Here is a 25,900-nt window from a genome sequence, read left to right on the forward strand (position 1 = left end):
GCCTTTTCCATCTTCTAGAGCTGTATTCCTTAGCTCGTGGCCTTTTCCTTCATCTTCAAAGCCAGCAGCATAGCATTTTCAAATTTCTCTCTACTTCCATTGTCACATTGCCTTCTCCCTTCTGTCACTGCAGTCAAACCTCCCTCTGCCTCTCTCTTATAAAGACACTTGCTAATTTAGGGCCCACCCAAATAACCCAGGGTAATCTCACCATCTCAAAATCCTTAATTTAATCACATTTGCAAAGTAACCTTAGTTCCAGGTTAGGACCTGTGTATTTTTGCGGGGGTGTGGGGGGAGCACTATTCAGCCTACCACAGATGCGAAAATGTGAAAAATGTGCATCTAAGAATTGACAAAATAAGATAAAATTGATAATATTAATATAGCTAATTTATGGAACACTTTAATATGACAGGTACTGTTCTATGAGCTTCACATATATTTACTTATTTGTTAAATTCAACACATATTAAAGACTATCTTTACCACCTAGGGTTAGGGAAGAAATTCTTAAATAAGATATAAAAGGCACAAACCATTAGTGATGATGATAATAGTAATATGAATAAATTACTATCAGTAATAATACTAAGTTATATTTTATTAATTATATTATAATTAAGAATTTCTATTAATCAAAAGATACTATAAAGAAAGAGAAATAAACATACCACAAACTTGGAGAAGGTATTGCTATGCATATAACTGAAAAAAGTTTAAAGTCCAATATATATAAAGAATTTATATATTTCATTAAAAGAGGAAAGACAAATAATCCAACAGAAAAAATAGGTGAAGGCTTGAAAGTACACATCATAAAGTGCCCAGTAGAGTATAAAATGCTAGTTGGAGTGTAAATTATTATAATTGTTTTGGAAAACAATTTAACATCATCTTGGAAAGTGAAAGCTGCACTAACCCTATGATCATGGAATTCCACTTTAGGTATATATTCTAAAGAAACCGCTGTGCACGTGTACCAAAAGACATGTATAAGAACATTCACAGCACCACTGTTATGGGCTAGCAAAAGATCTGACACAATCCAAATACTATCAACAGTAACATGGATAAATTGTAAACTATTTATACAATTAAATACTCTATCACAGTGAAAATAAATTCATTGCACCTATGCATAGCTGCATGGATAATCTCAGGAATGCAATGTTAAGTGAAAAGAAAGCAAACTGCAGAAGAATATATACAGTATGATTTCACTAGTATAAGTTCAAAAACACAAAACCAACATTGTTTAGGAATAAAACATGTGAACGGCAAAGGCATGCTAAAGAAAAAAATTCAAGATATTTATTTCTGAAGGGGGAGTAAAGGAGATGAGATTGGTATGAGTTATAAAGTGTATTTCAAACATAATAGAATTATTCTATTACTTGTATTAAGCTACATAGGTGTTCAGTGTATCTTGTTTCTTTATTTTTAATTTATATTTATAAAATTTATTTTCAAATTAATTAATATCTAAAAGCAATTTTAAAAAGCTAGATATAATAGTACATGTAAGACTTATACCTACTTTTCAAACACAAATGAAACAGTCATATATATTGAAAGAAAATCCCAAGGAGTTTCAAAAAGTAATGATTTTTCCTAATCACAATGCAATAAAATTAAAGACTAACAATTTTTTTTAAATAACTTTATTTATTTATTTTTGGCTGCGTTGGGTCTTCATTGTTGCGCGGGGGCTTTCTCTAGTTGCAGAGAGCGGAGGTTACTATTCGTTGTGGTGCGCGGGCTTCTCACTGCGGTGGCTTCTCTGTTGCAGAGCACGGACTCTAGAGCACAGGCTTCAGTAGTTGTGGCTCGGGGGCTCTAGAGCGCAGGATCAGTAGTTGTGGCGCACGGGCTTAGTTGCTCCGCGGCATGTGTGATCTTCCCAGACCAGAGCTTGAACTTGTGTCCCCTGCATTGGCAGGCAGATTCTTAACCACTGCGCCACCAGGGAAGTTCAGAGACTAATAATTTTTAAAATATTTATCCGTTTACAAAATTTTAAATGCCTGGATAAATAACTCAGATTAGAGCTGAAATCAAAACGGAAAATTTAAAATGTGGGATGGGGCTAAAACAGTTCTTAGGCAAATATTTAAATGTATATATTGGAAATTAACAATGATTGAAAATAAATAAAGTGTATAATGCAAGAAACTCTAAAAAATAAAATAGGAGCTTCCCTGGTGGCACAGTGGTTAAGAATCCGCCTGCCAATGCAGGGCACATGGGTTCGAGCCCTGGTCCAGGAAGATCCTACATGCCGTGGAGCAGCTAAGCCCGTGCGCCGCAACTACTGAGCCTGCACTCTAGAGTCCGCAAGCCACAACTACTGAGCCCGTGTGCCACAACTACTGAAGCCCGCGTGCCTAGAGTCTGTGCTCCACAACAAGACAAGCCACTGCAATGAGAAGGCCGCGCACCGCACCGAAGAGCAGCCCCCGCTTGCCGCAACTAGAGAAAGCCTATGCACAGCAACAAAGACCCAACACTGCCAAAAATAATTAATTAATTAATTAAAAAATAAATAAATAAATTAATTAAATAAATCCAATTAAAGTAGATGAAATCAGTAAAGATAAAAGCCAAAATGAAATAGAAAATAAATGATGGGAAGAAGCAACTCATAGAATAACAATCTGAATAACAATCTGAATAACTGGTGATCAATAAAATGCAAATTAAAATGAGATACCATTTCACATTCACTAGATTGGAAAAATTAAAAATGTGAAAATAACCTTTATAGAATCTAAAGAATCTTCCATTCAATAAAAAGAAGAAAAAATGTGAAAATACCAAATGTGGATAAAGATGTGAAGAAACAAGAAACTTCATATTGCTTAAGGGAATATAAATTTGTATAAATACTGTGGAAAAATTTTTGGCAGAATCTGGCGAAGCTGAAGAGCACTTTTTTTGGGGACCAACAATTACATTTATAGTTACATATTTTATAGAAACTCTGATACAGGAGTTCAGGAGACATGAATATCTGTGTAAAAAATTCCTACATATTCACCAAGAAAGAATGGATAAAAAAAATTTAGTACATTCATGAAAGATATGTTACACGGTGGTTTAAATGAAGAAACTAGGTTAAAACTAAAGAAGAGGAAAACAAGGAAGATACAGAACAATACATAGCATATAATTGTATTTGTATAAATTTGAAAACTTTCAAAACAATGCTATATGTTATTTAAGAATACATATGTATGTAAAGTATAAAACATGCATGGGAATTATAAGCACCAAATTCAGAATAACGATATGTGTGGGGAGAGAATGAAAGGAATAGAATTGGGAGGAAGAATGTTAGGGATTTCAAGTACATCTCTAATCCTTTATTTCTTTTTAAAAAATTAAGCAAGTAAAACAAAGGTTTGGATTTGATGGAGGTAGGATGGATACATATATTTGTTATGTTTTAGTTCTGAATGATATATTTTATAATATTTTAAATACTTTTAAATGACTCAAGAATATGTAGAAAACCTGAAGAGACTGATATTTACAAAAGAAATGGAAAAGTTCTACTCCTCAAAACAACAGCATCTGATTCAGATCATTTTATCTGAGTCCTAACAAATCTTAAAGAAATGATCATTTTTATGCTATATAATTTGTATCAGGGCTTAGAAAAGGACGAAAGTCCTCCAGTTTTTTCCAAAAATCTAGCATAATCCTGCTACCAACACCAAACTAGGATGGCATTTGGTATCTAAAAAAAGGGGGAAGGGTAGGCCAAATTTACTTATGCTCACAGATGAAATATCTGAAATGACATGTTAGCAAATTAATCCAGCAATGCAGTAAAATAGTAATACATCTTGAGCAAGAAACGTTCATCCCAGGAACCCATGAATGATTTTGAATTAGGAACTACGTTAATATAATTCACTACATTAACATATTGAAGGAAGAAGCTCCATCAGCTCAACAGATACCACCAAGATAACTGAATAAGATCAAAACCCATCACAGATTTTTTAAAACTCAGCAGAAATATTAAGAAAATTTCTCAGTCTCATGAAGGATACTAATCTACAACAAAAATCATATATTTTTTTAAATTTTTATTTATTTATTTTGCTTTGCTGGGTCTTCGTTTTTGTGCGAGGGCTTTCTCTAGTTGCAGCAAGCGGGGGCCACTCTTTATCGCGGTGCGCGGGCCTTTCACTATCGCGGCCTCTCTTGTTGCGGAGCACAGGCTCCAGACGCGCAGGCTCAGTAGTTGTGGCTCACGGGCCTAGTTGCTCTGCGGCATGTAGGATCTTCCCAGACCAGGGCTCGAACCCGTGTCCCCTGCATTAGCAGGCAGATTCTCACCCACTGCGCCACCAGGGAAGCCCCAGAGTTCAAGGTTTGTTGGAGTCATGTGTTATAGGCTCAACTGTGATCCCTAAAAGATATTTTGAAGTCATAACCCCCAGTACCTCAGAATGTGACCTTATTTGGAAATAAGGTCATTGCCGATGTAGTTCGTTAAGATGAGGTCATACTGGGGTAGAGTGGGCTCTTAATCTAATGGTTGGTGTCCTTATAAGAAGAGGAAAAGAGACACAGACACACAGACACAGGGAGGGCACCATAGGAGGACAGAGGCAGAGATTGGAGTGATGCTTCTACAAGCTATTACTGTATAGATTCCCTAAGTCATCTACTTTAGAAAGCATTTTGCTATCCCATGCTTCTCCTTTCTGTTCTCAACATTCTTCTCCTTTTGAAAAAAGAATACATGGACTATTCAGGAGACACTGAGAAGTTCAGCTTGACAGAGGTACTATTTCCTCTCTGTCATTCTCTCTGTCGTCTAAATTCCCAGGGAAGGAAACCTGACTGGCTCAGCTGGGGTGAGTACCAACTTAGTTATGACCACTGTGGTGGGGGTGGAGGAAGGCTGCCACGTGGTACAAAATCACTGCTGGAGGCCCCTCCGTTGGAAGTAAGACAATCCATGAAATCAGTCACTATGAGCTAGGTAGACAGTCCAACAGTTTTCTACTAAAACTATTATTTATGATAACTCAATAAATATCCTTGTAGATATATCCTGATAAACATTATCTGATTACTCCCTTGTGATAAATTCCTAAAGGTGGAATTATTGGGTCAAGTGTATTAATATGATTAAAGTTTTAAATTCATGCTATCAAATTGCTTTCCAAAGCATTGGATTAATTCACACTCCTACCAGCAGTATATAAATGACCATTTGATAAAACACAATTCCTTTGTCAATACTAGGTCTCATTTTTTTTAACCTTTGACAATGTGATAAATGAAGTTGATGTCTCGTTTTTATCTGTCTTTTCTCTTATAATCAAGAAAGCTCAATATTTTAATCTGCTTTTTGGATATTTTTACTTCTGTGTTTTTGAAGAGTCTAATCATATGAATTAGCCAATTTTAAATAGGGCTATTTTTTTTCATCCTAATGGCTCATCATAGCTCTTTATATATGTAAGAAACTTACTTTTTAAGATCTATGTTGAAAATATTTCTATTTCTACTAGTATTTTTATTTTGCTTACAGAGTGGTTTTTTTTTTTTTTTTTTTGGATGCCTGGTTAAGTCTAAAAAGATGCTTTTACCTAAATATGAATTGTCTACAGATCAACTTTAATAATAGATTTTTTAAAAATACTATGGAGAACAATAGGTTAAATATTAACAAATGAATTTTGAATACTTAATGAGTATGAAGTGCCAAGCAAATATGCAATCATAGCAGCCTCTGTTATATTAATAGTGATATAATTCCATCTTCTTTTATTCACTACAATAGTTCAGCCCTTGTCTCTTCTCACCTGGATTTCTGTAACTGGCCCTAAATTGTCTCTGCCTCTAGTCTCATTAAAGCCATCTTTCATCAATGCCCCAAAATAATCCCTCTGATATACACATTTTATATCACACATCCGCTTAACCCCCTTTGATTCATTCCAATTGCCTTCATCATAAAATCCAAAATCTTAGTACAAGGTCCTTCTTCACCTGCGTCCTACCGAATTTCTCTGGCCTTCCTTCTGTCTTCATGTCACATTCAATCCAGCCACAATGGACTAATTACAGTTCTCCAAATGTACCCTCTTGCTTCACAGATCTGTAATACCTTCTGTTATTCCGTCTACATGGAACCCCCTTCCTCTCGGTCACTATTGATTAACTCTTATTCACTGTTTTAAGACTCAACCAAGTCCTTGCATACTCTAGGAAGCCTTCCTGCCTCTCTCCCGTTCCTTTAGGTAGACGGCCTCTATGCTTCCACAGCATTCCATGCCTATGTCTCCCGTAAGCACTTTTGAGCGTTTGCTAGTCTGTTTCTCCCGGAAGACTATAAATGTGGTGACAGCCTCCTCTCTCACCATAATGCAGGGTCTTACCCAAAGCAAACGTGCCACTGTTAAAGTCTTAAACAGGGATTAAACAATATAGCAGAATGTCAGGACATTAATAGCAATCATTTTTAAAGGTGGTATCATTTAGAATATTCAGTACATTGCTTTTCTGCCCTGTGCCTTAATTTCCACCTTTGTAGGTCTAAAAGAATACTATCAAGCAAACATCTTCAGAAGATAAACTAGGATAGAAGAAGATTAAGAAATCTGGTTATAAAATGCTTTGATATATTAGATGCTGGTATAAAATTCCAGGAAACCTAAGAGCATCTTATTTTCAAATATCTATAATATTGAAAGTTATTGAATAATGTAATATAGTTCATTTTTAGAGGAATAATGTAAATGTAGTTCATTTTTACATGGGACCCTTGATTTGAGGACACTAAGAGGAAACTCCCGACCTAGGATTTGGAGAAGATGGGAGGAGATTAAGAAGGTTATATAAACTTCAAAGTTGCTAAAAGACCAAGATCTGTTCTCACAATAAAAAATAAATGATAATTATGTGACATGATAAAAGTGTTAACTAACACTACAATGGCAACCATATTGCAATGTATCAAATCAACACATTGTATACCTTATACTTACACAATGTTGTATGGCAATAATATTTCAATTAAAAAAAGATTATCAGTAATTTAAGAACAAACACAAAAGTACTGTGGAACTCATAACTTTTATGTATAATCCTTTGTACCTCAGACATTGAGATAACTTTATTCTCCAGTAACAAAGTGATTAAAACAGCAATACTTAACTCTAAATTGAAATAAATTTAAAAGTTTCCAATTCCTTTGCTAGACTGAAAACAACCCAAATATTCAGCAAAGTGCTGACAATTTATACACCTGACAATTTATACTATCACGCTCTTAAAAGAAGAGAGAGATCTTTAGGCCCTAACATAGGAAGCAGTATAACATATTATTAAATGAGAAAAGCAACTTTCAAAATATAATCTATACAATCTCATTTTTGTGAAAAATGTTAATATACATATTTGTATTCATATAGGTAGAGTTAAAAACCCAAAAGACCATCCAAAATTTAGTTGTTATCCTGGAGTGGGGAGAAGGAGGTGGGTCATCAAGGGGATGTGAGCTCTCTACTTCATATATTTCTGTCATGTTTAAGTTTTCACAATGAGAAGGCATTAACCTTATACAAAACAATGAGGGTATTAAATCTTTCCTTTGTGGGAAAAAATTCTGAGGGCATGGGAAAGTGCATCAAGAAACTTGTTTTAAATTAGCTCTCCCTTTTCACAGAAAGATCACCGAAGTCCGTTCTACCTCCTACAAGTTTTCCATCCCCTCAGAATTCCCTAGTCAAGTAAATGGAGAGAACCCTGTCCTCATCTCAGGGAAGAAGTCAAGACTGAAATTCATGAGTCATCATGCCTTGCTTTCCTAGGACTTGACTCTGGGTCTTAAATAGACTCTGCAGCTCTCTTTCTGAATGACAAAAGAGAGAAGGACCTGCAAAGGGTACAAAGTTTCAGTTATAAGATGAACAAATTCTAATGTACAGCATGTTGACTGTAATTAACAATACTGTATTGGACACTTGAAATTTGCTAAGAGAGTAGATCTCAGGTGTTCTCACCATACACACACACACACACACACACACACACACACACACACACACCCCGTTACCATGTGAGGTGATGAATGTATGAATTAACTTGATTGTGGTAATCATTTCACAATAGAGACATATCAAACCGTCACATTGGACACCTTAAATATATACAATTTTCATTTGTTAATTACACCTCAAAGCTGAGGAGAAACAAAGAGTGAGTAAAGGACCTAAAGTTGTTTGTATGGGGGTCAAAACTGACTGAGCTCATCTCACACTAAGGAATCTCAAATAAAGATCTGGAAGATTCAAAATGGACATAAGGTTAACGGTCAAAATTCAAGTCAAGAGCCCTAAATCTTCTGGCCTGAATAATCCAGTAATGAATTAATCTAATAATTCTTTGTTTTCCAGTTCCCTTTGCCAGTGTAGATCTGGCCAGAGAGGGTTCTGAAGCAAGAGAAATAAAGGGAAGGAAACGAAGACAGACCATTGTCTCTGGGGAGCCCTGAGGAAAGGTGATGCAGATGCTAAAGCAGATGTGACCATGTGGAAATATGTTGGGGGCCCTTTGGGTTCCTGCATTGTGACTCCGGTGACCCTTCCTTCTTAGTAGAACAGAAGGGACAGCAGCTCCGAGATGTGAGAGCAAGAAACTTGGGCACCCTCCTGGCTTCACCGTAGGGAGGTGGCTGCCTATTGAAATTTCATCCCTTCTTCGAAGCTCAAATTCTACCTTCTTCAGAAAACCTTCCCCAAATAAGCCTATATGATTTATAGTCAGTTTGTAGCAACTTAATACCTTACTAAATTACATTCTTGTATTATCACCTTACTAGGTTGTAAATGTCTCTAGGGCAGAAATCCTGTTTTGGTTTTAAAAAACGTCCACAATGTCTAGTGTAGGGTTGAGAATGTAATAGGTGTTCAACAAGTAAGCGTTCAATGGAAAAGTTGAAAGAAAGAAACCATCAGGCTCCCTAAAGTTTCCTAAGCTTCTTTCTAACTTAAAGAATACCGGAGACGGTTGGGTCATATCCCTGCATTCTCAAATTAGAGGGCTGAGGTTCACCCAGTACATGGTATATTTTTCTCTGAAGAAAGCTACCCTGAATGCAAATTAAGCCTCAAAGCCCTACAAAGGACAACCGGGAAAGCACAGTCCCTTCTAAATCCCCTTGGGGACCAGGCTTCCCTCTCGGTGTGTCTGTGTCTGTGGTGAGTGTGCATGGGTGAGGGAGGCTGGGGGGGGGGGGGTGTGGGAGGGCAGAGGCGGGAGGGAGGAGAGAGACTCCATGCAGTGATTATGTGGAGGGGATTTGCTATGTCCCTTTCTTCCTCCCCCCACCTTCTTTCTTTGTCCTCTTTCTCCGTGTTCCTCTCTTTGTCCCCTTTTCCTCGTCCCCTTCTTCTGCATTTGTCTGGGAGGATCCTGGAGTGTTCTTTTGATCGACTCAATCTTTCTCTGGCACTTGAGTTCTGATTGGCTGAAGGACTTAGAGGGGGGGAAAAAAACTTTAATTAAGTAGATAATCTCTTCTTTGGAAGTTTGGCAGCTCCATTTCACCTCCCCTTAACTCTGTTTGGGATCGCTTACACACCAAGGAAGTTGGGGTTTGAGGAGAATTCCACCCCACTACCACTGAGGAGAATACTTTCCCATCTTACCTCTCTGTCTCCCAAGTTTTTAGAATTTTCTATCCTTGTCACTCCAGAGGATTATGTTGCTTATGAAGCCTTCTGTGTGCATCTTTGTTTTCACCTGTGTCCTCCAACTCAGCCACACCTGGTAAGTAATCTGGACTCTTACCTGGAACTGGGAATAGGTAAATGTATGTAATCTATTGGAGAGAGCTTATTTTCATTTCCAGAACTGTTGGAAGCCTTGGGATCTCTCCTAGGAAAAAAATTGTTCCGTGGAGTAGGGCTCTTCCTAAATTTATGGCTGGTTTTAGTAAATCTTTAGGACCCCAGGTAATAAAGGAATGGATGATCAGATGGGGTGAGGGGTTCTTACTTTTATAAGTTGCTGGACCACAAATATTCTAAGTCTTTTTGGGGGAAATGGACAGTACCCCTTTTTACCAAATCCTGATGTCCGCATTGTGGAGAAGAAGAAGGTGGTTCAAAGCAGGTTCTACCGTCGGCTGAATCTGATCTTTGAGGTGAAGGCTGGAGACAAAATTCAATGGGATCTTATTTTGCGTTTTCTGACTTTAATTTTTTCAGAATATTCTAAGTAACTGCCCATATTGACACTTCCTAGAGACTAAAAATTAGCTCGAGCTACCGAGTTGCTAGTGGGTTAATAAACGTGTTTGAAATAAACTGCTTTAGAAATCTAAACTTCTCTACAAATGTATTTAATTTATTCCATTTACACAAATTTCTAAATTGCTGAGAAAATGTGTGTGAAAGTGCTTTGTAAGCTATAAACCATTGCACAAATGATAGATGATATTGTCATCATTTTCATTTAGCTCTTGGAAACCATATAAGGATCTATATATGGAAATGTTAATAAGCAAGTATGCAATAACATACAGAAGTAAGACCTGGGAGATGCATGTTGCTAAGGTGTTTCGAATTTCTCTCCAATTAAGATATAAACTCAGTTTCTCTATCAGTTCTAATTTTGACCATCTGTGTAACCAAGATATAAATCCAATTGCTACATTAACTATTGAGAAAACAAGAATAGGAATTTCTTTGCTGAAATCAGCTTCCTATGCTAGTTGAGAGTGTATTCTTATCTTTAGTGAGTATAGCCATCTTTATTAGAGAGTCGATCAGAAGTATGCCAAATTAATACAGTTTGCAAGTTAACGCAATAATTTGCAACATCGCCGATTATAAACTGAACCACCGAATAACTGGTCGATTTTTAATTGGCATTTTAATTAAATATTTCATGTTAAAAAAAAAAATCTGTCTTCTCTCTCCTTCATGAGAACAAAAAGACAAAAGGGAGAGCAGACTATTTCAGAGCATTTCTACTGACGTTCATGGTATTCTTCAGCTGATTCAGTATCAGCAAAAGAGAAACACGAGATTCCTTTCCCCAGTCACCAGGGCAGTGTGAAGAATTGTTCTATAAAAAATACCTTTACTGTGTGTTCCTTCCCTGCTGGAGGGGGTCATGTTCATTTCATTCCGATACTGACACAGCCACACTGAAAGGTGGCTGGGTTGCTTGTCTGTCCAAATTCAAGTGTCTGGATTCAAAAGGAGACAAGAAAAAAAGAGATGTGAAAGAAAGTTCTAATTTAAAAACAGGGTTTAAGAACCCCTTCTCTCCTTGCCTGACTTTGAGGAGAAAATGTACAAATCTCCTGTATAATGCAATTAGATTTTAATTGCTTTTCCCCTATAAGCCCCAATTTGAATGAAACATTTCTACTTTGCCAAGAGTCTGGTTTGGGTAGCATTTGAAAGTGATTTTTAAACTTCACATTAAATCTTGGTTATTCTTATAATGGAACTATCAGGGTTTTGCATAAGGTCATCCTCCCCTTTGTGCCATGCAGAGAAATTTGACCAACCGCAGCCTTTCAGAGTTTCTCTTAATACTTCATTATCAACCTTTTATGTGAGGACCTCAAAAGCATTTAACAAATATAGAACCACAATTTCTGCTTGGCTGTTCAATTGTAGGCTTTCCTGAAATTACTGTCTAAAAGAGTCCATCAGCAGAAATTCCTGGGCTTTAAAAGGAGAGAATAAAGATGACATTCACCTACAACATGCAGTTTTACTAGGTATCTCAGTGCAAGATAATTGGGTGGGAGTTGGTGGGGGGGAAGCATTCTCCACAGTTTCTTCTTGTTGGGACACTTCTGAGGATAATTTCCTTTAGTAACTTGAGAAAAATCTTTACTTTGAATTTGTTTTTCTTAATCCTAATGGCTCCAACAAACAAACAAAACAAAAAACAACAACAACAAAAAAAACAGAGAGAGAGAATGGGAACGCATGAATGCATGATACAGCCAAGCAGATGGAGACAGTTGTAATGGTGGCCAGAGATAAACCAATTTGACTTTTCACTTCCAATATACTTACTTATCTGGCATGAACAGGCCTAGAACATGTTTTTCCTTAACTCTTACCTTCATTTTACTCCCAATGATGTCTCATAATGATACTGGGTCTTGCTCAGTTCTATCCATTTCTCTCTCTCTCTCTCTCTCTCTGCTCCACTCAATCACCAAATCAGAAAGATGCACTGGGACATAGAGGTTAACGCTGGCTCTGCCCTCATTCTTTAACAGAGATCACTGCCTCTCCTTCTTTCCAAAGGAGTTAAATAGGGTCATTCTCTTTTCTGCAGTAGAGCAAGAATTTATCTGAAATCTCTGGGTTTTAAGGCAGCTTTTGACATACATAATTCCTTGGTTCTCTCCAGGTAGATTTTTAGGGTAACCTTTCTATGGCTCTTGAAATTTCATCTGATAATGACATGCAGAACCCCTGATTAGCAAGCGCTTCAATTACCGTGTGTGTGTGGCGGGGGTGGGGGTTGAGTCCATGTTCTCACCAAGCATCATCTATAGTTTATTATTGTCCGCATATATGTGAAACTATTTTTCATATATATTATGAACAATAAAATACACACTCATTTAAAAATAATTGAATTCATGGTAATTTGTTGTTATATTTTTTGTTGAGTTCTTCCCACTGACAGATAAAAAAAGAACAGGTGAGAATCCACTAAACTTTGTCAGATTAAAAAGGGATTCTCATCCTCACAGAGGTTGGGAATCTGCAAAGTTGGGGAAATAAAAAGTAAGGTGTGTGAAATTGTTTTGAAATTAGGAAAATAATATGCCAATATAAAAGATTCACATACCTAATAGCTTCCCTTCTCAATAAAAAAAAGTTTATAGTCCATAAAAAAAGGCTTGGTATTCGTGGAGTAACTCGGAGGTGGATTAGGTTGGCAGCTGCACTGTAGGAAGTCCTTCTAAGGGCTTGAGACATGATCACTGAAATTTAATTCCCATTTTGTCATTGATTTCTCAATAGTGGAGCCCTGCGTTTTTCCTTTCAGTGTCTCTATATCTCTTGCCATAGATAATAATATTAATATAATAATAATTATTATCATTTACAAAGGCTGTGAGGTCTGGGAGGAGACACTTCATTACAGCTTTTCTTACAAAGCCAGTTTGTACAAACGATGAGGAGGATGCTCCGTGGTGCATCTTCAGTTTTGTGTGCGTAGATGATAATATGACACAAAGAAAGATCTCCTTGCTGTGATATTATATAGAGAAAAATGGGGGTATTTTTAAAAAGGCTAGAAGAAAAGGAGTTTCATTCCAAACCCTCTCTCTTCCATGGAAAGAATTTACTTTTTTTTTTTTTCTTTTTCCCAGCTGGGACAATTGGTTTAATGCTGCTCTATATTGGGTAATGCTAATTCTCTCTGGGACTATTAATAAAATCCCTTTTTCCTGGGCTCCATTTATTCTTTTCTTTTTTTATCCAACTGATAGGATCAAATTCTCTTAATCTGCTGGCTGATTTTATTATTATTATTATTCTAAATCAGGACATTTGCAAAGGATTTTATTTGCTCACATTTGGGTGAAATGGTTTCTTGGCTAAGAGAGTCCAAAGATTCCACCAGAACTTTGCCATCTACTCATCCTTAAAGACTTGGTTCAGGTAGTCCCTCCTCCAGGAAGTCTTCCCAGGTTAAATTAGCTACCTCTGTTCTCTGCTCCCCTTTTTCACATTTTGTAGTTTAAAAGTAGAAAGTTGCCTGGTTTGCTGAAGTTCTTACTGCTATATAGCTATAGACTCCTGAGAAAGGGTAACTTATGATTAGCTTTGGCTCCGCCCCATATCCTGGGACACAATTTATACTCAGGAATAATAATATTGTGAACCAACATTTAGTGAGCGTTCACTATGTAACTTGGCCAAAGACACACAGCTTGTCAGTAGTGAGACAGGAATTTGACTCTACACCACTTGCTATTCTGAGCCACTAAACTATCCTGTGTCAGACAAGACTCTGGTTTGTTTCCTCTGCCCATGATTTGTAGCTCAGTAGCCAGAATACTGGACCATGCTCCTTCATTCTGTGGCCGGACTTCTTTCTCTGTCTGGCACTCCAATTCTTCTGGGAATTTTTAATGATATTAACAGTTTAGTCTGACAAAGATGCAGAAGTCTGGCATTGAGAAACAAAAGCTTGTACCTGGTTAGTATTTTTATTTTTTAATGTATTTCTTCTGTTAGCTTATTTAAATTGTCTCTTACATTTATTTACCCATAGAATTTATTTTTATTTCACTCCTTTCATCCCACCAAAAACTATCTGCAGTCTCTTTGATTTGGATTAGATGTGTGAAGTACTGGATTTTGCCCTAAACCTCAAATTACTTGTTCTTTTCAACACAGTGGGTTTGTGTTTGTTTGGAGATCAGTTCAAAAACTTCTGTACTAGCTGTACTGCCTCTGATGTTAAAAGTTTATGTATAGCATAAGGAAGCTAGCTCTGACTATATTTTCCTAAGACTAAAGACTTATATTTGCAGCATCTGTTAGGATTTCCAGGAGTTCAAGAATTATTGTGGGTGTCCTTCATTTCATCATTTTTCATTTCATTTCATTTCATAACAGCTTTTAAATAAACACTTGGAATCTTTAGAGCTCTTTCGTCTTTTGATTATTAAAGTAACTAGCCAATGGTAAAAACAAATTTCCCAATATCCCTAATTCAAGCACATGATGGGGAGATGTGTAGAATAAATGTATAGTGTTGATCTTCAAAAATAAAAACCCCAGCCAAAACTAAAATCAATAAAAATAAATAAAATTTAAAAAAAAATAAAAATAAAAATAAAAACCCCAAACAGAAAAAAAACCTCTTTCCTATTTCCATCTGAAAGGCAGAGGAGAATTCATAGGGCTTAGAGAGAGAGGTCAGTACAATTTTTCTTAGGATAAACCCTCATTTTTCAGAAAGCAGATTTTTCTTCCTAGGTAAAAGATCATGCTGGGTTAACAGTTCGGGGAACTCTGAGCTTGGTTCACATAAATAACATTTCCCACTGCCTCCCATTTGAAATATACCTACACTCAGAGGGCCTCTTGAAAGAAACTACCATCCACTTTGGACAGACTCTCTAGCCTCATTATAAGCCAAACTTTTATGGTTTGTTTTTCTCAATCTTTATTGTCGGCTCTTGTTATTGATCATATCATTTCACTGTATGCTTCTAAGGTCAGAGTTTTCTCCAGGCCAAGAGAAATCAGAACATAGGGGTATCATTTAAACTTACCATTATCTGAGCAGTTCAAACTCACTCTTCTTAATAGGATGTTTTCCCAAATTCAGCCTCCTGCAGTACCAGCACAGTACGAGGCTATGTGCCAGTAGTCTCAATAAGACCCTGTAAGTGAGCCAATAGTTCAATCTTTCTATGCAACTCCATAGATGAAATTCTTATGTTTACTAGGTCAAGCTTAAACCATCCTGCATGAGGAAAAATTCCCCTTCATTCAAAACTGTAATTCTCTTTTGCTACCATAAATCACAGTCCTTTTGCTTTACTCAGGCTCTCCATATCAGACTTTGAAGGTTCCTTTCCATACTACCCAAGATAATAAATAGTGATAGTGAACCATTTTATCGTGTCTGGCATTTCTTCATGTTAATCCAAGGCATCTGGTAGAGCCTAGACTGCATAGATGATTGGTTCTGTTTGGATTATTCACTCTGTTGTTTAATTTTATATTGTGAACATTTTCATTTTCTTACAAAGATAGCGAGAACAGCATATATAATGAACCCCCATAGCTCAGTTTCAACAGTTATCAACTGCAAGCTCCTCTTGCTTCATCCATACTTTCTTGTAACATTGTCAACTGCATATATTTCTCTTTGTTTAAATCTTGCAAATACTACCATGGTTCAAAATAGGAAAAAGAATGATAGGAAAAGGAATCTTGTGTCTGAGAGATCTTGAGCCAGTAATTAGAGTGAATCTTGGGGAACATCATACAGATATGACTGCCCTTGGGGGAAAAATCAAGAATACAAATGAGTAAAAAGAGAAAATTTATTCAAAAAAATATTTGAATTTATTTCTATTTGAGCTGTGGCTGGTTAGCAAAAGCAACAGAAATTGATAACTGGGTCAGATTGAGGAAAGAAAATTTTACCATCCATTTGGATTTTGTTCCATTAAGTAATGAAAATGGTACCAAAGTGCCAACGCCTGTCAATTTTCCTGCCTTGAACTGGTCACCTAGTTGTGTTGTAGGATAATTTTTATGGTTACCATGCATACCTCCCTTCTTGATACTGATATAAACTGACTGATCCATCAATGCAACTGAGAACATGAATATTTTCTAAAGTCTGCGCTACAGGGACCAACGTTACAAGATCATAAAACAAAACAAAATTCTTTGCCTTCATAACAATCCTGGAAGAGGTTCCTGCAATCCCAGGCTTTCTGGGAACAGTGGTTTGAGCTGTACCTTAGCAGCTTTCGCTTAGAGACCACAGAATGGAGAATGAGTACAGCTTATTCCCAGCTACAGTCCTCATTTACATGCTGAATGCTGAAGTGCTTTTCTGTAGCTCAGTGTTTCTCAGCAGAGTTTGCTACAATACATAAAGAAGGAAGGAAATGAGGACAAGGAAAGAGAACCTATCACTCTATAAAATATCCTGAAATACAAATGACTTTTCAGTTTCAAGGGAAAAGATTATCCCTTGAAAATCTGTGATTTGCTTGGGAAGGAACCTGAGATTGTTTTGCAGAGACCCATGATACACAGTTGTCTGTAGGCTATTATATTATCTTTGTCAGTACTTACTTGGCAAGGGCTAGATCTGAGATAATGTGGGATTTTAATATAAATATTAAGGACAACTGCTAAAACTGAGGCATCTGTTTAACTTTTCTTTCTTCCTTTCTTCCTTCCTTTTCCTCCCTCCCTTCCTTCCTTCCTTCCTTTCCTTCCTTCCTTCCTTCCTTCTTTCCTTCCTTCCTTCCTTTCCTTCCTTCCTTCCTTCTTCCTTTCTTTCTTTCTTCCTTCTTCCTTCCTTCCTTCCTTCCTTTCTTTCTTTCTTTCTTTCTTTCTTTCTTTCTTTCTTTCTTTCTTTCTTTCCTCCTTGCCAAGTGGCTTACAAGATTTTTTCCCCTAATATTTTAGGGCACTGCATTATAATATAGAAAATTCACATTTATATAAAACAGTTTGAGAATTATTTATAGGGCTGAATTCCCTTTGAAGAAAGAGAGGGAGTTTAAATCCATGAAATAGATATGGGGATATCACCAAAACTACACATTTGTTAATTTTTCCTTTTATACATATCTTGAAAAAAAACTTCACTTGGCCCCAATCTTCACTGCAATCATTTCTTTCTCTCTTTCCTTTCATATCTGTACTCCTTCAATGAATCTATACTAGCTACTTTCATTTCATAACTGTTTACTCACTGTAATCTGGCCTCTGTTCTATTTAATCTACTGAAATACAAATGTTCAAGTAGGAGGAAACTTGCCTTTGAAATTCTGAATCCTTCTCTTCCCTTCAAGACTTCAGCTATCTTGTGCCTTCTACTTCCTAATCCGTCCCCATAACTAAATAGGAAAGAGCCTGATTTCAATTATTTCTACTTTACAGTGGATAAGAATTAGTCATGCTGGTCACTCTTAGAAAAAGCTGCGTTTTAAACTTAACTCTAATTGTACAGTGAATTATTTCTAGCTTAAATATCCTCAGGTATTGTCAGCAAAGGTAGTGAAAGTGTTTGGACCAATGAGATATTATGTCGCAGTCACTAGTAAGGCTCACCTTCTATGTACGTAATTGTGTGTGTATGTACGGTTCTGTGTGTGTGCTGGTGCGTGTGTGCTCTGTGGGACTGATGTTGTAGAGGCTAGAGTCACGATGAAGTTTGCTCAGAAAGAGCTGTCCCTGGGCTTTCCCTGGCCCAGTGCATCTCATGAGCTCTATGAGATGAAAAACCTGGCCTTCAGACATTCATTCTAAGAGAAAGTTGTTTCACTGGGGCATCTTCTAGCAGCTCCCCTACACTGGACCCTCCCCTTAACCTTTCCCCTGTACTCTCTCTGTGCCAAATCACCAGATGGAGATCTGTATCTACATTCATTTACAACCACTTCTTCTTTTCCCTGGGCCATCACCCAAAGTTATTATAAACCGATGGCTTCTCCTGAAGTAGGCCAACTAGAGCTTCATGACCCAAAGACTTTCTATGGACCTCAAAGGGCAGGGAGAAACCAAACCTGTTATTCAAGGACTTGTGGGGAAAGTGAAAGGAGACAGAAGAAAGGAGGGGATGAGAGGGCATTGAGATGAAAGTCCTTGGCATTGAGAGGAAAGCACCAAATTCTGGAGAATTATATTTAGAACTTTTGCTTTTTAAAAACATGTGTGCAGAAGGGAAAAAGGGACTCCTAACTTAAATCAAAGCCATATCAACCACTGGGATTCAAATGTATCTGGGCACACTTGGGAAGCTAGTGAGGCTGGCCTGCAAGGCTTTCTGCATGAGACTGAGTTCTTTCCTGGGAGGGAACTCTCATACTGAGGGGAGAGGGAATCATGCGCACAAACTTAGCCCAGTAACAAGGTCCTGGTCAGGCAAAGGGAGAAGCAAGTCTGCAGATAGCATAGTGCTGGGTGCTCCTGGTCCTGTGCCATGGAGCTATACAGAAGCAGGCATGTGTCCTCACCAGGGCGGCTGCACCACTCACGGTACAAGGTGATGTGCTACAGACTGCCTCATGGGCTACCCTAGTTTGGAGAAAGCCCGCAAATAGGGAGAAATGGGTACAGCTAATTGGATAATGGCTGCAACCGCTTGTCCATAATGAGACATAGCTAACAGAGAATGGGAACTTGTAATTTTCTAGAACTTCCCAAGGGGGTAAAATAAAGTAAAATTTCTTCAAATGGTATCAGGTGAAGAGGGCTTTAAAAATTTGAGTGTACGGATCTATGGATGACAAATGTTAGGTAAGAAAAGACAAACAAAAGAAACTTGGAGACTTGCCAAGAGCTAAAAGAGAAGCTGTGGCATTTGTATTTGGGTTGATCTAAAGTCCCTCCCCTCCTGTCCCAGATCCCCGGGAAAATTTTTTGCTGGTGATCAGGTTGATTATGGAATAGGCAATTCAGGAGGCCATATAGGCCACAAGAAAAGATATGTAATGTTGAAAGGTGTGGGTGTTTGTGCCCTAGATCAAAGAATTTTGAATTGTGGTTAGATTATGGCCAGATTACAGCCACTGAGGTGCTGCAAATTTAGAAGGTCCCTAGAGCAGAGAAGCAATGGGGAAATGATAGAAAATCCACAGGCCTCTGCTTTAGCAGTTACCCACAACCTCAAAACTACTAATGCATCTGCATCTGTGGATGGCTGCTTAACAAGTGTTGAAAAGATACTTAGTAATGAAGAGAATAGCAAGGACTTAAACTCACGTTAAAAGGAAGGGGAAGGAACTTGTTAATGTTGATGTTAGAGAAGTCGTGGCAAAAGGTAGTAAAGACAGGCAAAAGGACACAATTTGGCCAACCAGCCCAGATGGGAGTGAGTATCAGCAGAGGTTACTTTGAGTGAAACATTACTGTGAGAGCTCAGGATGACTGATGGAAAAAGAGAAAGAGAGAGAGAGATCTGATTGCTCTCTCAAATTCTTACTGTTGGTAAATTAACTTGGGAGAAGAATGAAATAGCATTAGAAGCTTGTAGGAAAAAGCATAGGTCAAAAAATGAGTTAAAGACTCACTTCAAGGTTGATGACAAGAGTGTGGAGGTCGTCTAAGAATATAAAATCATAGTCATGGCATTAAAGACTTCTGTGAGTAAAAGTAGTTAGCTTGTTTCCTAGAGGACAGAGGGCCCCTAGATAAAGATTCAGAATCCTTGTGGGCATATTCCATTCCCCCCAGATATTTTAGCCTTGGAATGCGGAAGGTGGGCATAAACAGGGCAGCTGTAATCACCAGGAAAACACCAATACCAAGAAAAAAACTGCAGGGAAGGAATGAGATCCACGGTTTTAACACTCAGTGCAATCAGAGACTCAGCGTCTCAAGGCAGTGACCAGTGAGAGCTTTGGGAACTACCGAAACCAGAAGGTGCTCCATCCAGACACAACAGAAGAGAATGTCCACCTATCTGTTACTGTTGCAGTTGGAGCAGCCATTTTCCAGAAGATTGAGGCAAAAATTTGAGTCTCCCAGGCCCTCAAATTATACCTAGGTATCAGATGCTTGTAGGCACCTCCCTGTTCTCCCACCGACCAGTGTTTCTCAAAGCAGACTCTCAGGATCATCTGCAATACAACCGTCTCAGGAACGTGTACATGCAGATTCCGACCCACTCTCCCATCACCACTGCCCAACAAGAGTCTCTGGAGCTGGGGGCCTTCATGTTTAATAAACCCCAGAAGATTCTCATGCACTCTACAAATAATACATCTGGATTGTTTTTCACATGACTGTAATGAAGTCCATTCTCCAAATCTCTGGCACTCCAGATTATGTATACACATATGTACGTTACATTCTTATTTTTACATAATTATAGATTTGCAGAAGGTTGAGAAGAAACATACAGAGAAGTCCTATGCACCCTTTCCCCAGCCTCCCCGTGTAAACATCTTACAACTGTAGTACAATATCCATAAAGCTTATTCAGACTTCACCAGTTTTACATACTCCAAGTCTGCACTTCACTGTCCTAGACTAATGGAACACCTCTAAAAGAATGCCAAAGCAAGACAGATGGTAGGAGACAGGAGGTAGAGAAAGAATCCAGTCCTGTCCAGGCCAGGCACTATGGCCACCTGACAGTTAAAGGGGATTGGTGGAGTGTGGTTGTTGCTTACACCCTCCTCCACTGGGGAGATGCTGACACCAAAGTAACCCTCTTCAGGCATCTGGGGACAGGGGCAGGGCTAGAGCTTCAGTCAGAGTCTTACTGAGAAATTATCCTGCTTATCTGGCCAGACCCTAGTCTCCATGTGTTTGCTTTTGAGCCATTGGAAACTGTCAGCTTCCAAGGTAATAAAGAGTCTTCCGTAAAATCAGAAAGTTCACTGGTGCTTATTCTTCAGAGTCATTATAGGAGTGGAAGAGGTCCAGGGTGGGTGAATCAATAATGGCCAGGGTGTCAAGACTAAGCACACTGCTCTTGGGTGGGCAAAGGGACTTTTTGCATGAGGTCCCTGAAAGCCGATCCCAAGAAAGGTATGAACAGAACACTACAGAGTCTCTAGTTAATACTTTTTAAAATTGCTCATTTCCTTGCAAGGATGGCACCCTTTGAAAGGGCCACCTTTTGAAGGAGCTCCAGGCTGGGTCCACCACTTGGATTCAGCATATATAGGCAGATCAGGAAAACTGGTAAGGCTCAGGCCCCAGAAGTTTATCTAAATGAGTGACTGTGGAGTCTTCCCAGGAGAGGATTCTCTCTAAAGGAAGGGAATTGAGAAGATCCAGCTATAAAGCTTGTCACTGGAATTTGTTAGCAAGCCCCTCAGTTTCAGTTCAGTGAAGGAGGTTGGAGGGTGACTAGGAGTCTCTTTCCCAGGGGTTGTTATAAGCAAAAATAAAAGAACTATTTTGCTAAAACCCTGTAAGAACTTGTACACAAATGGCAGTTTTGATACCCAAGTGGAAAAGTTAAACTAAAAGGGGTTAAAAGACATTTGCCCCTACATTAAAAAAAAATAGACTTTTTAAAGGAGAAGTTTTAGGTTTATAGAAAACTAGGGCAGAAAGTACAGAGTTCCCATATATCTCCTCCACTTCTCCCCTGCACAGATTCCCCCCATTATTAACATCTTGCATTAGTGTGGTACATTTGTTTGTCCCTACTTTTTTATGCATTGAACCCAATGTAAGCAGCAACAGTACCCCCAAAATGTGCCCAGGGGATGTGGTGGTAGATAAAGCAGAGCCTGGCAGATATGGGTGCCTGGTAGGCATGAAGCAGAAGGAAGAGCTGGAGCAATGGAATAATAGAAAAGCAGCAGAGACAATGTGATAGTTAACTGAGCTTTTTATGACTGTGTGCAAAACATCCCTGAGACCTCCAGGAAATACTTATCAAGAACTTTTTGGGATCAGGAGTCCTGGCTTAGTATGTGAGAATAAGAGCAAGAGAAATATGGGTTACAGAAAAGCACAGCAGTAAGGGAGTACATGCTCCAGAACCAGACTGACTAGGTTCCAACCCTGTCTTTACCATTTAACTAGCTGTGTGACGCTAGCTAACCACTCTATGTTTCAGTTTCTGTGTCTGTAAAATGGAAGACATACTAGTTTCTACCTTGTATAATTGTTGTAATAATTATGTGAGCTTAAAACATGTAAAGCAATAAAAATAGTATCTTGTGTTCACAGAATAAACACTCAGTAAGTAGTCCAGTACCTACCTCATGGGGTTGTTATAAAAATTGAAAATGATGTTATAGGTAAAGCACTCAGAGAGTTACTTACATACTCGATAAACGTTAACTATTATTTGTGTGATAGAAATTAAATTTTATATGTTATCAGTATATACACTGGAAAACTAACCAAAGGAGAGGAAACAATTATAAAATTTTTATTTGGCAGTGTAAAAGCAAAACTAACTACAGTTATTTATGTAAATTGCTTACTACTTATGCCTAATTACTATGAAGCACAATAACAATTATATATAGCATTAAGTGTGTCAGATTGACTTTGCTAAAAGTTTTGATTATAACATCAACCTCTGTATACATCTGCTCAGTGTTGTCTGTTGCTCTTGTGGAATAATCTTCTGCTAATGTAGTACTCTCATCTACTCACAATGCTAGAGAATTAGTGGGAACACAGGCTTGCCACAAACTTCCTTCTCATAGTCCCCCAAATCCTTTTTCAGTCCCTTTAATCCTAGAATTTTCTGTTGATTCTGATGACCCTCCGATTATTTTTTCAAAACCCTTTAATTTGCTTTTATAGAGTACTTGCTATGTTCAAGGAACTATATTAGGAGCTGGAAGGGATACAATGATAATTAAGGCAGGCTCCACTTATAGTTGATTATAAGGGAATAAAGGAAAACCTTTACATGAGGCAGAAAAAAGATGCTGTGAGTCTTCAAAAATTCTGGCTGTGGCTTTGGAGCTAGTTACTAATTTAAGAATAAGTAAGATGTTTAAATAACATATTTATTGAGATATAATTCATATATTATAAAATTTACCCTCTTAAAGTGTACAAATCAATGGGTTTCAGTATATTCACAAATTTGTGCAACCCTCACCACAATCAATTTTAGAACATTTTCATCACCCTAAAAAGAAACCCCTTATCCATTAGCAGTCACGTCCCATTCTTCCATCCCTCAGTCCCTGGCAACTGCTAATCTACTTGCAGTTTCTATGGAATTGCTTGTTCTGGACACTTTGTATAAATGGAATCATATAATTTATGGCATTTTGTGTCTGGCTTCTTTCACTTAGAATGATATTTTCAAGGTTCATCCATGTTGTAGCATTTGTCAGTACTTCATTACTTTTTACAGCTGAATAATATTCCATTGTATGAATAGACCACAATTTATTCATCCATTCATCACTTGATAGACATTTGGGTTGTTTTTACTTTTTGGCTATCATGAATAATGCTGCTATGAACACTCATGTACAAGTTTTTGTTGGACACATGTTTTTAATTCTCTTGAGTAAATACCTAGGAGTGGAATTGCTGGGTCATATGGTAACTCCTTGTTTAACTGTTTGAGGAATTGCCAGACTATTCTCCAAGTAGCTGCACCATTTTTCAATCCCACCAGCAATGTATGAAGGTTCTGATTTCTCCACATCCTTGACAACACTTGTTATAGTCTTTTTAATTTAGTTTAGTGGGTGAGAATTCTTGTTGTGTTTTTTATTTGTATTTCCATGATGACTAACAATGTTGAGCATCTTATCATGTACTTAGTGGCCATTTGTATATCTTCTTTGGAGAAATGTCTATCCAGATCCTTTGTCTGTTTTCAAATTGGGTTATTTGCCTTTTTACTCTTTAGTTTTAAGTGCTCTTTATATGTTCTGGATACAAGTGTCTAACCAGATATATGACTTGTAAACATTTTCTCCCATTCTGTGGGTTGTCATTTTACTTTCTTGACTGTGTCTTTTGAAGCATAAAAGTTTTTAATTTTGATTCAGTCCAATTTATCTGTTTTCTTTGGTTATGTGTGCTTTTGGTATATCTAAAAAACCATTGCCTGACTCCAGGTCATGAAAAATTACACCTGTATTTTCTTCTAAGAGTTTTATAGTTTTAGCTCTTACATTTAGGTCTATGATCCATTTTTAGTTAATTTTTATATGGTGTGAGGTAGAGATCCAATCTCATTCTTTTGTATGTGGATATCCAGTTGTCTCAGCACTATTGGTTGAAAATACTAAGAATAGGTAAGATTTAACAGAACAGCATGAGCAAAGGTATAGAGGCATGAATGCATGGACTTCCACGAATAGCAACTGGTTCAGCTCGACTAGAGGATTGGACAAGTAGGAATATTTAATGGGAAATGAGGTTGGAAAGGTATGTAGGGTCAGATTATGGAGGGCCTTGAGTGCCCAGAGTTGGAGAACTACAAAAGATTCTTGAGTAGGATGACATCGGAATCAGGCTTTCAGAAGACTGATCTAGCTGCAGACTCTACACTGAATTGAATGGGATAAAAAATGTTATGTAGAGAAGTCTATTAGTGGAGCTTCTACAGTGGTCTAGGTCAGAGGCCACAACTAAGACTGTGACAATGAGAGTCACCGAGGTAGCAAGAAAGAAAAGAGGGAACTGGTATGTAAAAAATATTATAAAGGTAAAATACGCACAGGTCGTAATAACTGATTGTATGCTGAGAATGGATTGAGAGAGACTGGGGAAAAAAAAAACTAGTAAAGTCAGGAGAAGTGGCTAATTTGGCAGGGAAGATGAGTTAACTTTTAAACATACTCTCCTCCATTGTTTACTGGCCATTTTTATTTCTTTTGGGATTTGTTGTTTGTGTCCTTTATTTTTTTTTAAAGTTCTGTGTTTGTTTTGTTCTTATTAATATGTAAGAGCTCTTCATGTGTCATATATTGTAAGAATTTCCCCCAGTTTGTCATTTGTCCTATACAAGTATTATCTCATCTGACCCTCTCAACAACCCTCTGAGATTGCCACACCACCCCCACATTAGTTATGGTTGAGGTAACTGAGCATAGACTAGTCTCTTCCCAGGGTCAAATAGCTAGTAGTGGCAGAACTGGGACACCGACTCGCTGGCTCTAGAACTTCCTCTCTCAGGTTTTCTGCCTCATAATATTGGCAAATTTAGTAATAGTTTCCTAGAAAAGCATCTGTAGTTTTAAAATTTTTTAAAGAAAATAGAAGGATAAATTGAAATCTTTTTTTTTTTTAATAAATTTATTTATTTATTTTTGGCTGCATTGGGTCTTCATTGCTGCATGCGGGCTTTCTCTAGTTGCGGCGAGCGGGAGCTACTCTTCGTTACAGTGCACGGGCTTCTCATTGTGGTGGCTTCTCTTGTTGTGGAGTATGGGCTCTAGGCATGCAGGCTTCAGTAGTTGTGGCATGCAGGCTCAGTAGTTGTGGCTTGCGGGGTCTAGAGCACAGGCTCAGTAGTTGTGGCGCACGGGCTTAGTTGCTCTGTGGCATGTGGGATCTTCCCAGACCAGGGCTCGAACCTGTGTCCCCTGCACTGGCAGGCAGATTCTTAACCACTGCACCACCAGGGAAGTCCCTTGAAACCTTTTATAGTGTTTTCTTTACATGAATCAACTTAATTGTATGTATTTGTGTTTCTCTTTTTCTTGGTGACTCTA

General features: G+C 37.8%; 1 protein-coding gene across 1 annotated transcript in view; it reads left to right on the forward strand.

Moving 5' to 3' along the window:
• Positions 1-4,112: 4,112 nt before the first annotated feature.
• WNT8B (Wnt family member 8B) overlaps positions 4,113-25,900 on the forward strand; it is a 33,429-nt gene continuing 11,641 nt past the window's right edge. The window contains exon 1 of the mRNA XM_082408207.1: positions 4,113-9,801. Within this exon, the coding sequence (XP_082264333.1) occupies positions 9,734-9,801 (68 nt within the window). The 5' untranslated portion in view covers positions 4,113-9,733. The remainder of the gene's footprint in view (positions 9,802-25,900) is intronic.

Source organism: Balaenoptera borealis, assembly GCF_965194805.1.
Source record: "Balaenoptera borealis genome assembly, chromosome: 10".
In the NCBI taxonomy this organism is placed as follows: Eukaryota; Metazoa; Chordata; class Mammalia; order Artiodactyla; family Balaenopteridae; genus Balaenoptera; species Balaenoptera borealis.